This window comes from Catharus ustulatus, chromosome 27 (assembly GCF_009819885.2).
Source record: "Catharus ustulatus isolate bCatUst1 chromosome 27, bCatUst1.pri.v2, whole genome shotgun sequence".
NCBI lineage: Eukaryota > Metazoa > Chordata > Aves > Passeriformes > Turdidae > Catharus > Catharus ustulatus.
In genome coordinates, this window is record NC_046247.1 from 3,522,661 (window position 1) to 3,535,528 (window position 12,868).

At 45.9% G+C, this 12,868-nt stretch overlaps 1 protein-coding gene across 2 annotated transcripts in view; it reads left to right on the forward strand.

The window, feature by feature from the left end:
- Positions 1-8,835, forward strand: part of LRRTM4 (leucine rich repeat transmembrane neuronal 4) — a 201,139-nt gene extending 192,304 nt beyond the window's left edge. Inside the window, exon 3 of one of the 2 annotated variants that reach the window (XM_033081269.1) lies at positions 7,524-8,835. In XM_033081269.1, the coding sequence (XP_032937160.1) occupies positions 7,524-7,745 (222 nt within the window). In that variant the 3' untranslated portion in view covers positions 7,746-8,835. The remainder of the gene's footprint in view (positions 1-7,523) is intronic. The other variant, XM_033081270.2, reaches the window with a different exon arrangement.
- Positions 8,836-12,868: the final 4,033 nt, after the last annotated feature.

Sequence of the window (12,868 nt, forward strand, 5' to 3'; positions counted from 1 at the left end):
CCCATGGAACAGATCAGGAACTGTCTAATTCCACATGGAACAGGTCAGGAACTGCCCCATCCCTGTGGGACAGATCAGGAACTGCTCCATTCCTGTGGGACAGATCAGGAACTGCCCCATCCCTGTGGGACACATCAGGAACTGCCCCATTCCCATGGAACACCGGTCCTTGGTGGATTTTCAGCAGGTTGTTCTGAGTTTCCTGGAGAAAACTGACAGTGGGTGTTTCTTCTGGCACTCCTGATTTTGGGGCAGTGGCTCAATGCCTCGTGGGACCTTTTCTCCAGCCGCCTCCTCCCTCAAGGCGCCATGGATGTGACTTGGGAGGAAAGAAGAGAGAGCAGGCCTAACCACAGATCCTGTCTGCAGGAAGTAAATTGGAGGTGGAATTTCAGGAGATGATTGTGGGAATGGCACCTCCAATCCCAGATACCCAAAGCTGCTCCACGATTTGTCCCTAAGGGAGGCACCAACCTCCCAGTGGGATCCACAACTCTCAGAACTCCTGGGCTAATTAAGGAGCTTGAAGACCTTCACCTAAAACCTCAAAACTGCAGCTGGCAGATTTCCTGAGCTGCTCAGATGTCACAGGGACCAGCTCAGTGACAGCAGAGCTCAAAAACCCTCCTCAGAGCCGAGCACGCCGATGCCAGGCGCCTAAATGTTTTAATAAACAAGGTTTTGATTTTTTGTAGGTAATCAATATGAGAATTACCTGAGGAAACACGGATTGCAGAACAAAAGGTCTATTCCAAAAAGCAGCCAGGCTTTTTGTGCTTGTTCCAAGTGGAAGCAGAACACACAGACCTGCTCATATTTCAACACTCAGCTCAGCGCCCGTGTTTGTCCCTCGGAACGGGTTTGATGGGGATGTTTGATGGGGCATTTTCTGAATAGGGATATTTTTCTGTGCTGCCTCCAAAGGGATGTTCCAGGGCTGTTGCCTGTGATTTTTCAGTGGCGTGAAATGCGCTGGAATTGTTTATCCCAGCTCTGTCTGCCTAATGTGCCCAATCAATCTGTCTCTGAGGTGAAGCCGCATGCTCCGCTAATCGCCGCGCCACCACAGAACATCTTGCTTATTTTTACTCTAAATTATGATCGGCTTGGAAATGAACTCTGAATTTGATTTATCAACAGCTCTGATGCTAATTCACCAATGAAGTCATGGTGCTCTGAGACTAAATATTAGCGCTAATGAGAAAACATCGCTTCCACGTTTTGTAACTCCGAGTTTCCACTGCATATGGACAGCTCCTAAAGCTGTGTGTAATTAATTCATGCAATCATTACCTGGGCAAGCATTTCCACGGGAATCAGCTTACCTGGATTAGAGATTGCAGCAAATGTGAAACCAGATGATGTTCAACTACCAGAGAATATTCGTGTGCGTTTTTATTGTTTGAAAAGGGAAATGTGTGCCCTGTAGGGCAGGGCTGGTTGTGTCCTGTCAGCCTCTAGCAGGAGGGACAGAGCAGGTGCTGAGTTTTCAAACCAGGATGTTCCTCCTCTTTAAAACAGAGCCACCAGAACTGAAGGGTTTGAACTGCAGTGTCTAAACCTGGATGAAGCCAAGGTGTCCAGACTGAGGCAGCTGAGACAGTCTGGGACTCAAAAATGCAGCATTTTCCCTGCCAGGATCTGGGGTTTAGGCTCTTTCTGGAGCAGTAATTTGTCTGAGGTTCCTGTGACAGTGTGAGCCTTTGCACCATCTCCTTTCAGGGATAAAACAAGCTCCACTCCATCCAAACTTCTCCCCAGAGACCGCTGGGCTCGCCAGTCCTTCCATAGATTACATCCCTGTCTCCTGTTGGGAATTCTGGCAGTGAGTCACCCAGACATCCAGGCCGTTCCTGAGGCTCCACAAAGACTTTCCTGCTCTGCAGGATGACTGATGGTGAGGGATCCGTCCTCCAAAATGGGCACAAAGAACAAACTCATCGTATTTCCACCACACAATAAACCTGTTCCCAAAACCTGGGCGGCCAAACTTTGATTTAACAAACACCAGGGAATTGTTTCAACCTGAGATGGGTGATTTCATCCGGCTGAAGTGATTCTGGGTGAGGCAGAGAGTTCATCTCTGCCTGATCCCCGAGGAGTTAGCACTGCAATGAGGCTGCTGTGAGCACAGAGGGAAATACCAGAGCAGGAGCTGCAGCTGGGCACAGAGCTTGGTATTCCCTCCTGGAATTACTTGGCAGGGAGGTGTCACATCCTAGAGATCATGTTGGGCTGGATTCCAGCTTGTCTGAGGGTCCTGTTGGGAGGCAGAGCGAGGAATTAAGAATGTGTGAGAGTGTTGAACACAGAAGAGGTGAGAGGGAGAGAAAAGCACTCTGGAAATGAGGTCACTCCAACCCCAGTCCAAATCCTTGAAAGCTCCCGGATCCCAGTGGGAATATGGCAATGCTGCATCCCTACTGCTGTGCTTTCCAAGTTCCAGGATAAGGATCTGTATTGATGTTTGGCTAAAAATCTGGGTTTTGATGGCTGCACCTACAAAAACCAGAAGTCCAGGCTGAATTCTAAACTCTATTTTTAATAGAACTTTCTTGTGTGATATTCTCAACCTGAATAAAACTGATAGAATTCAGTGCAGTGTCAAAGAAATGTAAAGGACAAAGAATCCAGATTGCAGTGTGGGTACCTGCATTTGTATGTTTGGATGCCTGAGTTGAGCTGAACATCAGTGGTGGCTGTCAGAGGAAAAGTGGGCAAGGCATGTTAGAAAACACCTTTTTCATGCAGGCCAGAATTAACCTGAATTTTGAGTAATAAGACCTTTTCATGTAGGCCAGAATTAACCTGAATTTTGGGTAATAACACCTTTTCAATGCAGGCCTGAATCAACCTGAATTTTGAGTAACACCTTTCAATTCAGTATCAACCTAAATTTTGGGTAACAACGTTCTCATGCAGACCAGAATCTCCCTGAATTTTGGGTAATAACACCTTTTGAATGCAGACCTGAATCAACCTGAATTTTGAGTAACTCCTTTCAATTCAGAATCGACCTGAATTTTGGGTAACACCGTTTTCATGCAGGCCAGATTTAACTAGAATTTTTGGTAACACCGTTTTCATGCAGGCCAGAATCTCGCTGCATTTTGGGTAATAACACCTTTTCAATGCAGGCCTGAATCAACCTGAATTTTGAGTAACACCTTTCAATTCAGAATCAACCTGAATTTTGGGTAACACTGTTCTCATGCAGGCCAGAATTTCCCTGAATTTTGGGTAATAATACCTTTTTCATGCAGGCCTGAATGTCCCTGAATTTTGGGTGGCTCCAGCTACTCCAGCAGGTTTTGAGGAGAGCACTTGTGCTCCAGCAAAGCTGCTGAGCTGGGAACCTCTCCAGTGTCCCTTGGACTTTGACAGGCAGGATTTGCATCCCTTAAATTCCCACTGCTAAATCTTTTGTCTTCCTCCCGTGGCTGGGGATTTATGTAAATCGTGCTGGTAACAGGAGCTCTGTTTGAAGTGTGTGGCTGCTTGGATGCAGCATTTAATAAGTTTAGAGTGGAGATCTGTGGGGTGTGGGCTTGAGAAATCAATAATGGGAAACTAATCCAGGCCTAGAGCCCAAACTGAACCCTCCCAGCTCTGGCAGGGAACAGCTCCAGGCTTGGCTTAATTAACTGTTTGCAATTTTGGATGGAATAATAAAATCACCATGGAATGGTTTGGGTGGGAAGGGACCTTAAATCCCATCAGTGCCATGGTAGGGACACCTCCCTCTGTCCCAGGTGCTCCAGCCTGGCCTTGGACATTCCAGGGATCCAGGAGCAGCCACAGCAAATCTGGGAATTCCATCCCAGCCAGGAATTCCTCCCCAAAATCACATCCAAGTAGCACATGGAGCCCTGGAATGATTTGGGTTGGAGGGGATCCCAAAGTTCATTTGGTCCCACTGTGGGTCCCACAGCTCCCACTGTCCCAGGGTGCTCCAGCCTGGCCTTGGACACTTCTAGGGATGAAGCAGCCACAGCAAATCTGGGAATTCCATCCCAGCCCCTCACATCCTCCCAGGGAAGGATGGGCAGAGAGTTCTGCCATACATGGGCTAAACCCAAAATGTTCATTGTGTGTCACTGGCTTTGGAGCTCCTTCTCATCCTGGTTTGTCTTGTCCTGCTGCAAAAACTTTCAGCACTTCAGCTAAGAATCGGGCAGTGCTGGTTTTAGAAATTAAAATGGAAATGAAAAGAGGAAAATCAAATGGAAAATTTTCAGAAAAGGCTGTGAAGAGATACAGGAGCTCAGAGGAGCTGTGACTGCCCCTGGATCCCTGGAAGTGTCCAAGGCTGGTTTGGAGCACTTGGGGCGGTGGGAGCTGTCCCTGCCATGGCAGGAGTGGCACTGATGGGATTTAAGGTCCCTTTCAAACCAAACCATTCCCTGATTCCATGTTAAATCCCTCCAGGGAAGGGGACTCCACCACCAGCCCATTCTAGTGCTTAAGGACACAACCCCAGGGCTGTATTTATTTGTCTGCGGGTTTTCTTAATTTATTTCACTGGCATTGGATCTGCTTTTTATTTTTTTGTCTCTTGGTGGCTAAAGCAGCTGAAAAGGCTCAGCTTAGGTCACAGCTGGGTTGTTTCAGTCCCTGCACAAACAGCCCTCACCTCAAAGAGCTCCAGACTCCAAGGACGAGCAGGGGCAGGACTGAGGCTTCTCATTTTCCAGCTCATAAAATGACTTGTGCAAGGTCACATCTGAGTGTCTCAGGTATTAGTTCCATAGCAGGAGTGAAAAAAAAAAAAAAGAAATTACCTCAGAACCTAGGAGAAAAACACTTCTAAAATTAATTCTCTGCAACTTAGGTGATTTGGAATGTGTTTTGTTGATCTGTGAATCTGTAAAAATAGAATAGTAACAGCTTTGTGTGGAGTGAACAGCATCATCAGTGTTTTCCATCATTCTACTGGATGAGTGCTGGCACAATTGTCCCCACATTTGCAGCAGTTTCCACAGCCAAGGCTGTGTCCTGGAAAAGCTTTGGTGGGGCTCAGGTGTCACCTGCAGTCACCTCAGTGTAAATAAAAACTGAGCCCTTGTGCCTTCCTGAAAATGCAAAGTTATTTTCCAGGGAAGGACAGGACTCTTTGTGGGACAGCCCTGGTGTCCTCCCTTTGACCAGGAGGGTTTGAATTGCTCTTGTGGTTGTTTTCTGGGCTCCAGAGGCAGCCCAAGGGCTGTCAGGGGTGGTGACACCTCTGTCCTCAGTCTTTACTGGAGGACAAAGCTTCTCACATTCATTTGACACAATTATTTCTTTAATTTCCCTTAGTGAAATCCAGGCTCCAAAATAGGGAGAAGAAGAGCACCACAAGGCCTGAGAACCCCTCGTTATCCTAAAATTGCTCTACAAATTAACCTGAACCATCCTGATTTTATTCAACCTGCAAACTAACCTGATACACCCCTTTTGTTTTATTTTTCACACTTGATAAAGAATATCCACCCTCCCTCCACCCAGCAACCCTTACTGCTGTGATTTATACCTGCACAGACTTTGGAAGTGAAAATTAGCGAGAGATTCTATAAAACCACTGGAAAAGGGCTGGAAAACCTCGTGTTTCACTTGTTGTGGGCATGCTGGTGCCTCTGAGTCCCATCTGGAGCTTGCAGCCAGGCCCCAGGTGCTTAATGGGCTGTGTGTTATTGCTGCCAGCCAGGACCTCCATCCCTCAGCTCTCCAGAACACAAACACTCCTTGGCTTTTATGGACCCATAAAGAGCTGCCTTAAAGCTGAGGCCAAACTCAGCCCTGACAGGGGCTGGCACAGATATTGCTCTATCCAGGGGAGATCTGGCTTCTTGTGAATCCACAAGTGAGCACAGCTGTCCCATCAGGTTCCACCCAGCAGCTTGTCCTCCACATCCCTGCCACTCAGCTGGCGTGTCACATCACATTTGCAGCTGAATCCCAGCTCTTGGAAGGATTTTGGGATCTCTCCAGCGTTCTGCAGGGGATCCACATCAAGAGGAACTCTAGCCCTGCAAAACTTCCCAATTAGCCTTAATGCCTTTGCTTTTTCCATGCTTTTTTTGGGATGAAGTGCACCGAGCAATGAAAATTTGGGAGAAATTAGCTCTGTGGCCTTCACTCAAAGTTTAGCCTGGAAAATCAAAAGGCATTTGTTCCAATATTGGATTATGTGTAGGATATCTCCAGCTATAATGAGCTCAGGTTTGCTGGCAGCGTTAGAATCAACTCTCGCCTCTCTCTCTCCTGCTGCATGTGTTTTTCTCCCTCAGAGCATATTTCTTTCGACTTGATCAGCTCATCTCTTGCAGATGATAAAATTATCTGCAAAGATTTGTATCTGATGTTGTGCCATAAATCATATTTAGTCGTAGGATTAACATTTGCAAGCGTAGAATATTTATGGAAGGGGAAAAAAAAAAAAAAAAGGAAAAAGCAGATGGGGGGCTGGCAGTTTCTGAGGATTTACATAACGAAGAGTTGGGATTCAGGATGGAACTGGCAGGGTTTGGAAATACATTTGTACAAGGTGTGGATGTGCTCAGCTCTGGTGAGCAGCAGTGGAGCTGCTCTGACAGTGTTTGTCTTGGGGAGGTTGGAAGATAAAGAACGCGGGGAATCGTGACCTTGGGTGAGCAGCTTTGTCCTGGAAGCAATAAACAGATGTTCCAGCTGTGCTGGCACCAGGGAATAAACCCCTGTTCCAGCTGTGCTGGCACCACCCCTGCTGCCAGCTGGCTCTGCCTTTGACATTCCCAGGCTGGTCTGGGCGCTCTGGAAACACTCAGCGCCTTTCCAGGCACTGGGAAAAGGTTTTTGGAAGCTGCTGGGTTTACAAACCCCTTGGTTTGTTTTTCTGAGCTGGGTCAGCCAAAAGAGTCAGAATTGAGCAGTTTGAACATCTGCCCACAAACTGGGGAGAGGGAAAGAGGGAGGGAGACCAGCTCCCTCTGCTCTGGCTCCAGCACTGCCGGGTGGGAGGTCCATCCAGGAGTGGGGACACAGATCATGGAATCCTTGAATGGTTTGGGTTGGGAAGGACCCAAAAATAAGGACTTTAAATCCCATCAGTGCCATGGCAGGGACACTTTGCTGTCCCAGGCTGTTCCAGCCCGGCCTTGGACACTGCCAGGGATCCAGGGGCAGCCACAGCTCCTCTGGGAATTCCATCCCAGCCCCTCACATCTTCACAGGGAGGAATTCCTGCCCAACATCCCACCTAGCTGTGCCCTCTGGCAGTGTAAAACCACTGCCCATATAAGAAGTCCCTCTCCCTCCTCTCCATCAGCCCCCTGAGGTTCCAAAATCCCCCTGGACCATCTCCTCCTCCAGGCTGAATGCCCACAGCTCTCCAGGCAGGCAGTGCTGCTCCAGAGGGACCTGAACGTGCTGCAGGCAACTCTCTGGGGTTTCTCCCATGGGCTGATCCCGGGGGATTGAGGCTGAGCTGGGATTTCTGCTGCACAAACACAAGGCTCACCCCGGTGCTGACATTCGCTGTTCTCTGCTCCCGTTTCTGGCTGCAGGTCCCTCACCACATGAAGACTTTACCCTACTACAGCTATGACCAGCCCGTGATCGGCTACTGCCAGGCCCACAAGCCTCTGCACGTCAACAAGGGCTACGAGACGGTGTCCCGCGAGCCGGCCGAGCCCTCCGGCCTGGAGCTGGGCCGGGACCACAGCTTCATCGCCACCATCGCGCGCTCGGCCGCGCCCGCCATCTACATCGAGAGAATACCCAACTGACGGGGCCGGCTCTGGCAGGGACCTTTCCTCTGGGGACAGCCAGGCAAGGCGCCCCAACGCCACCGTTCCCAACGAGGGCAGGGGATGGAACGCCCGCGCGCGGAGAACTGCGGGATTCTCTTTGCTTTAAACTTTCCCGACGAGTTCCTCGATGTAAATATTAAAGAGAGAGATTGTCGAGTTCTTATTAAAAAGAACGGCAGCGACGACGGCGGCAGCAAATAGATTTCACTCTAGCTACATAAAGGGATGGATTAAGAGTTTTGTTTGTATATTTGATTTTTCTACATTGCACGGTTCCAGGGAAGGAGAACCACAGGTAAAAATAAACGGGGTGGGGAGGGCGAGGCTCTGGGGAGGGTCAGCCATGTTCCCTTATTAAGTGTTTATTACAAAGATCCGTTGACTATTTTTGTTCTTTTTAAACCGACAAAAGATAGCTCTATATTTTCTTTTTTCCTTTCGGGGATTGTTTTTTTTTTTTTGTTGGGGTTTTTTTTTTGGTTGTTTTTTAAGTGGTCAAGCGTTAATATTTCAACCTTCAGACATGGGCATTAAAGCTTATGTTGAACCAAAAGGACCTTGGCAATTGATGCAGCAGAAACAAAGAAACTCGGGTGCATGTACATTTAAGACACAGGCTGTACACTATGGAGGGGGCTTTTGATTTTTTATCTTCATTGTGCTTCATTGTTGACACTCTAATTCCTTTTCGGGCTCTAAAAAAAAATGGGGAAATACTGCAACGGAGTCACGACTCAGATTTCCAGGCCAGTGGTGCTTGTTAAATTCATGGACGTTTGGGAACCAAAATGGAAGTGAAGTGCTTGAAACGGATCAGAAGGAAAATCTTTTAAAGAGCATTTAGTGCAACTCACTGGCTGACACAATTTCTAAAACACAGCAGAATGTGTAACGTTGTTTTTTGGTTTGGGTTTTGGTTTTGTTTGTTTTTTTTTTTTAATTAATTATTATGATCAGTTAGTTTTTGTGTAGTTTTTATCAATAAAATGACAACAACAAACAAACAAAAAAAAAGTGGTGGAAAAAAAATAAACATATTATTTTGTGGTTGGGACACCACAGCCAAGCTACTGTTTGATTTTTCTGGGTGTGTGACACGGGGATCCCGTGGAGAGAGGGGACAATGCTGGGCCCTGTTTCTCCCCTCTTGGAAGTAAAGCAGGGAATTGTTCTGAATTTAAAAAACCTGAGTCTGGAGAGGCTCAATTTATTTGGTTTGTCTAAAAAAAGAGGTGTTTTGGGGGCTGGGGGAGGGGAAGAGAGGGAAAACAATTTTCTTTTTTTTTTTTTTTAAACTAGAAGTTGGAGTTTTAATAGAAGGGAGGTTTTTCATCTGCAAACCTGAGCTGGAGCTAAACCAACTCAGATTAGAACACAAGCGATGAGGTTTTATCTGGAGGGGGAAGAACACATCGACAAAGTTTAGGACAGGATGAATTTGGTGATTATTTCAGGTATTTATTTGGGTGCGTTAAGCGGAATCTTGGCCACAAGGCCTAATGAATCCCTGCAAGTGCTAAGTGCTGTCTCACAGATAAAAAATTCTACTGCCTCCTGTGTTTCTCACTTGGAAAACTGATTTATATTTCCCTGGAAGGCAAGGAAGGATGGGGATGGATGTGCTGGGCTAGGCAGGACACACGGAGTGAACCTGATGCGTGGAAGGTAATGCATTTAAAATTAAGTGTTGGGCAGGAAATGAAAAGAAAATTGAGTGAAAATCCGGGTGAGGAGTTTCCAGATGAGATCTGAGATCTGTCAGCCTTGGCAGTGCCATGGATGGAGGGAAAACTGCTCCAAACACGAGTTCTCTCCAGAGTTGAAAACACTGACCCATGCAGCTGAAAACAGAGGAGCTCCCACCCATTCCTGGCAGCTCCAGGTCAGCAGGAGGATGGATTCCAATAAATACCCAAAGGGGAACAGCATTCCTGTGCACCTGAAAGATGAGAATGGAAATATTTTTATTGTGAGGATCATTAAATGCAATTTTATAATCCTGGTGTAATTTTTGAGAGGATCGTTCTGCATCTGGCAGGACCAGGGAAGGAAATGTCAACCAGAATTATTTATTGTGTTGGTGTGTTTTTTCCTTAACCCCCACACCTGCTGGGATGGATGTTGGAGAATATATTGTTTGTTTTTTAATTCTCTTTATAATTGTCTTGACTGCAGCTTCCCCCCGTGCTCTGGGGAAAGCTACTGAAAGAAAAGGTAAAATTAAACAAACTTTTTTATTTCCTTATTTCAAAATAACCTAATTATAGCACTGATTTGGAGGATGTGTGGAACTGACATTAGGTTACAGATTTTCTTGGCAATTAGTGGGAAATGTGGGAACAAAATAAACTCCTGTGGGTACAATCTCTGGTAAATTTATGGTTTTCTGTCTGAAATGTTGCTGGGTTTCCTCTATTTTTACCCTGATGCCAGTTTGGGTAAGACAACTTCTGTTTGCATCCTTTAAAATTAAGGAGAAAATACTCCAAGAATGAGTTTAAGGCATTAAGTTAAACCTTCCTCGAGTGCTAAAGGTCTGGAAGAGCCAAAATTTTGTGTCCTGGACTGCTTTGGATCAAAGCAGAAGCACTGGGCTGAGCTCAAGTGATCAGATCAAAAGGGCTCTTTACAAGCTCACATGGAGCTCCAGATTTTACAAAAATCAGAATTTTAACTCTCCTGCCTGCAATTAAAACCAAATAAATTTATATAAAATTTGCTATTCAGCCATAGTGCCAAAAACCAAGATTAACCTGTTGATCCCCAGCCTTTTGTTATGAATTTTATATTTGTTGTGTTCTTTTTAAAGTCTCAGTTCCTGTTCCAGTTCACGTGATTCTGTTGCACCTTCAGCTTCAGAGCGTGCCCAAAATCTCTTTAGGCAAGGTCTTCCTGCTCCTCTTCACACAGTTCTGCTGGGGGAAGTGCAAGGGAGGATGGAGAAACTCCAGGTAAGACCCAAAAGTTAAAAATTAAACTTTGATGGCGTTCCCAGGGATTCTTCACCCAGCAAACAGCAAAAGGAGCATTAACGAAGAGACATTGTTAATGAAGGGACCTCATTAATGAAGGGATCTTGTTAATGAAGGGACCTCATTAATGAAGGGATCTTGTTAATGAAGGGACCTCATTAATGAAGGGACCTCGTTATTGAAGGGACCTCATTAATGAAGGGACCTCATTAATGAAGGGATCTTGTTAATGAAGGGACCTCATTAATGAACGAAAAGTTACTTTGGTGGCACCTGGGAAGTCCCAGACCCCCCAGAGGAGCTGCTGAGCTTCAAACCAAAGCTGTGAACTTCATGCTCTGCAAAAAAAAAAAACCCAACAGCTGATGGGTGTAAATAACAGATTCTCAAAGATTCTGGGGAAAATCAGATGCTGCTTTTCTCCCTCACTCATAATCACCTTGCAAATGTCTGTGGGGCACTGAAATTCCCCTGTCCTGGAGTGCTGGGGTGGGATTTGTACCCCAGAACCTGTCCCAGCACTTTCTTGCTCCAAGTCATTTCCAAGCCTGGCAGTATTTTGCTGTGAGATTTTAAAAATCTTTTGGAATAAGCTGCCCTTTTCAGTAATGAATTGCAAGTGTTCCGAAGATTGATAAACACAATTTCATCCTGACTCCCCACTGGAAAAAGTCCCTGAAGGAATTTGGCACGTTGGCCATGGCAAATCTAGTGCTTTTATAGATATTTTCAAGCTGTATGAAGATTTAAGGCTCTAATGTAGTGTGTATTGAAAGTTATTAATTTTTAGGTAGTTTTGGCTCCTTTAAATGTCACTTGTCACTTTTTTAAAGCTGTAGAAAGGAAGGGGGGTTGGTGGGGCTGTGAGTCCATCAAGCTGGAACCTTGCCTTAAATTAAGAAAAATAAATTACCTGTCTGATATTAATGCCTTCCTCATAAGAGTGAGAGCAATAAAGAAGGCTCAGAGTGACTTGGAGTTTGAGCTTGTTGGAGGGCAGGAATTAAAATCTTTCCTTGATCCCCAGAAAATGGAGGAAGGAGTTCAGGGACACAGCACCCATTCCTCAGGGCAAGAGCAGAAAACTGATCCAAGAGATCCTGCTCATCACTGGGAAGATGAGGTTTGATTCTCTTGATTTTTAAAAGTGTCATTATCAGTATGATAAAGAGAATAAATTAAAAATAAGAATAAACCAGCCCCCTTTGGGGGACAAGCTATGGCTGCCCCGTCCCTGGAAGTGTTCTGGAAGTTGGATTGGGTTTAGAAAGCCTGGATGTGGCACTGGGTGCCATGGGTTAGTTGAGGTGTTAGGGCTGGGTTGGACTCGATGATCTTCGAGATCTCCTCCATCCTGGTGATTCTGGGAGCCCAGCTCCTTGCAAGCTTGCTCTCAGTGACAACAGAAACCAGTGACAAAGTCAAACCAGGCTCTGTGCCTGCCCCCCTCCCCTGCCACCCCCCAGTGATATTTTGTGTATTAAAAAGGCAGAGGAAAATCAAGTTGATAAGGCACAAACTGCAGCAGCTCGTGACTTTCAATCAGCGCCTCGGGCTCCCCAGTGCTCTGGAGGGCTCTCCTTGCTAAAAGGTTGTGCTCAGAACAGCAGGATCCAGGGCATCTTGAGAGGCTGATGAAGCAGGGGAAAGAAAGCATTTTCCTCCAAAATCCTCCTGGGATTCAGGGTTGAAAGAGAGGGCAGGTTGGCAAATAAAGTGATGTCAGTGTTCTGCTGGGATAGGAAATGTGGTCACAATCATTTAGAGCAAAATGCATCATAAAACCTTGTCATAAAATCATAGAAGGGCCTGGGTTAGAAAATCTCTTTCGAATTCCTTGTGTTGGACAAAGAGAGCAACACTCCAATAAACTGTTGATGATAGTCAAGTTGCAATTTATAAACAGTCTCCTCAAACATTGTGGTATTTGCAATGTATTTATATCATATTATGTAAGATAAATGGCTGGCAAACATTCATAAAGTATTTATTGGACATGCCACTGTTTGTTCAATGATTTATAAATCAATGCTGGGAAATGGGAAGTGGTGGCGGAGTTTCAGATAAATTCGTTGCAAAATATTTGCTGTGCATCAATAATTCTGATATTAATTAGTTTAGGCTTTA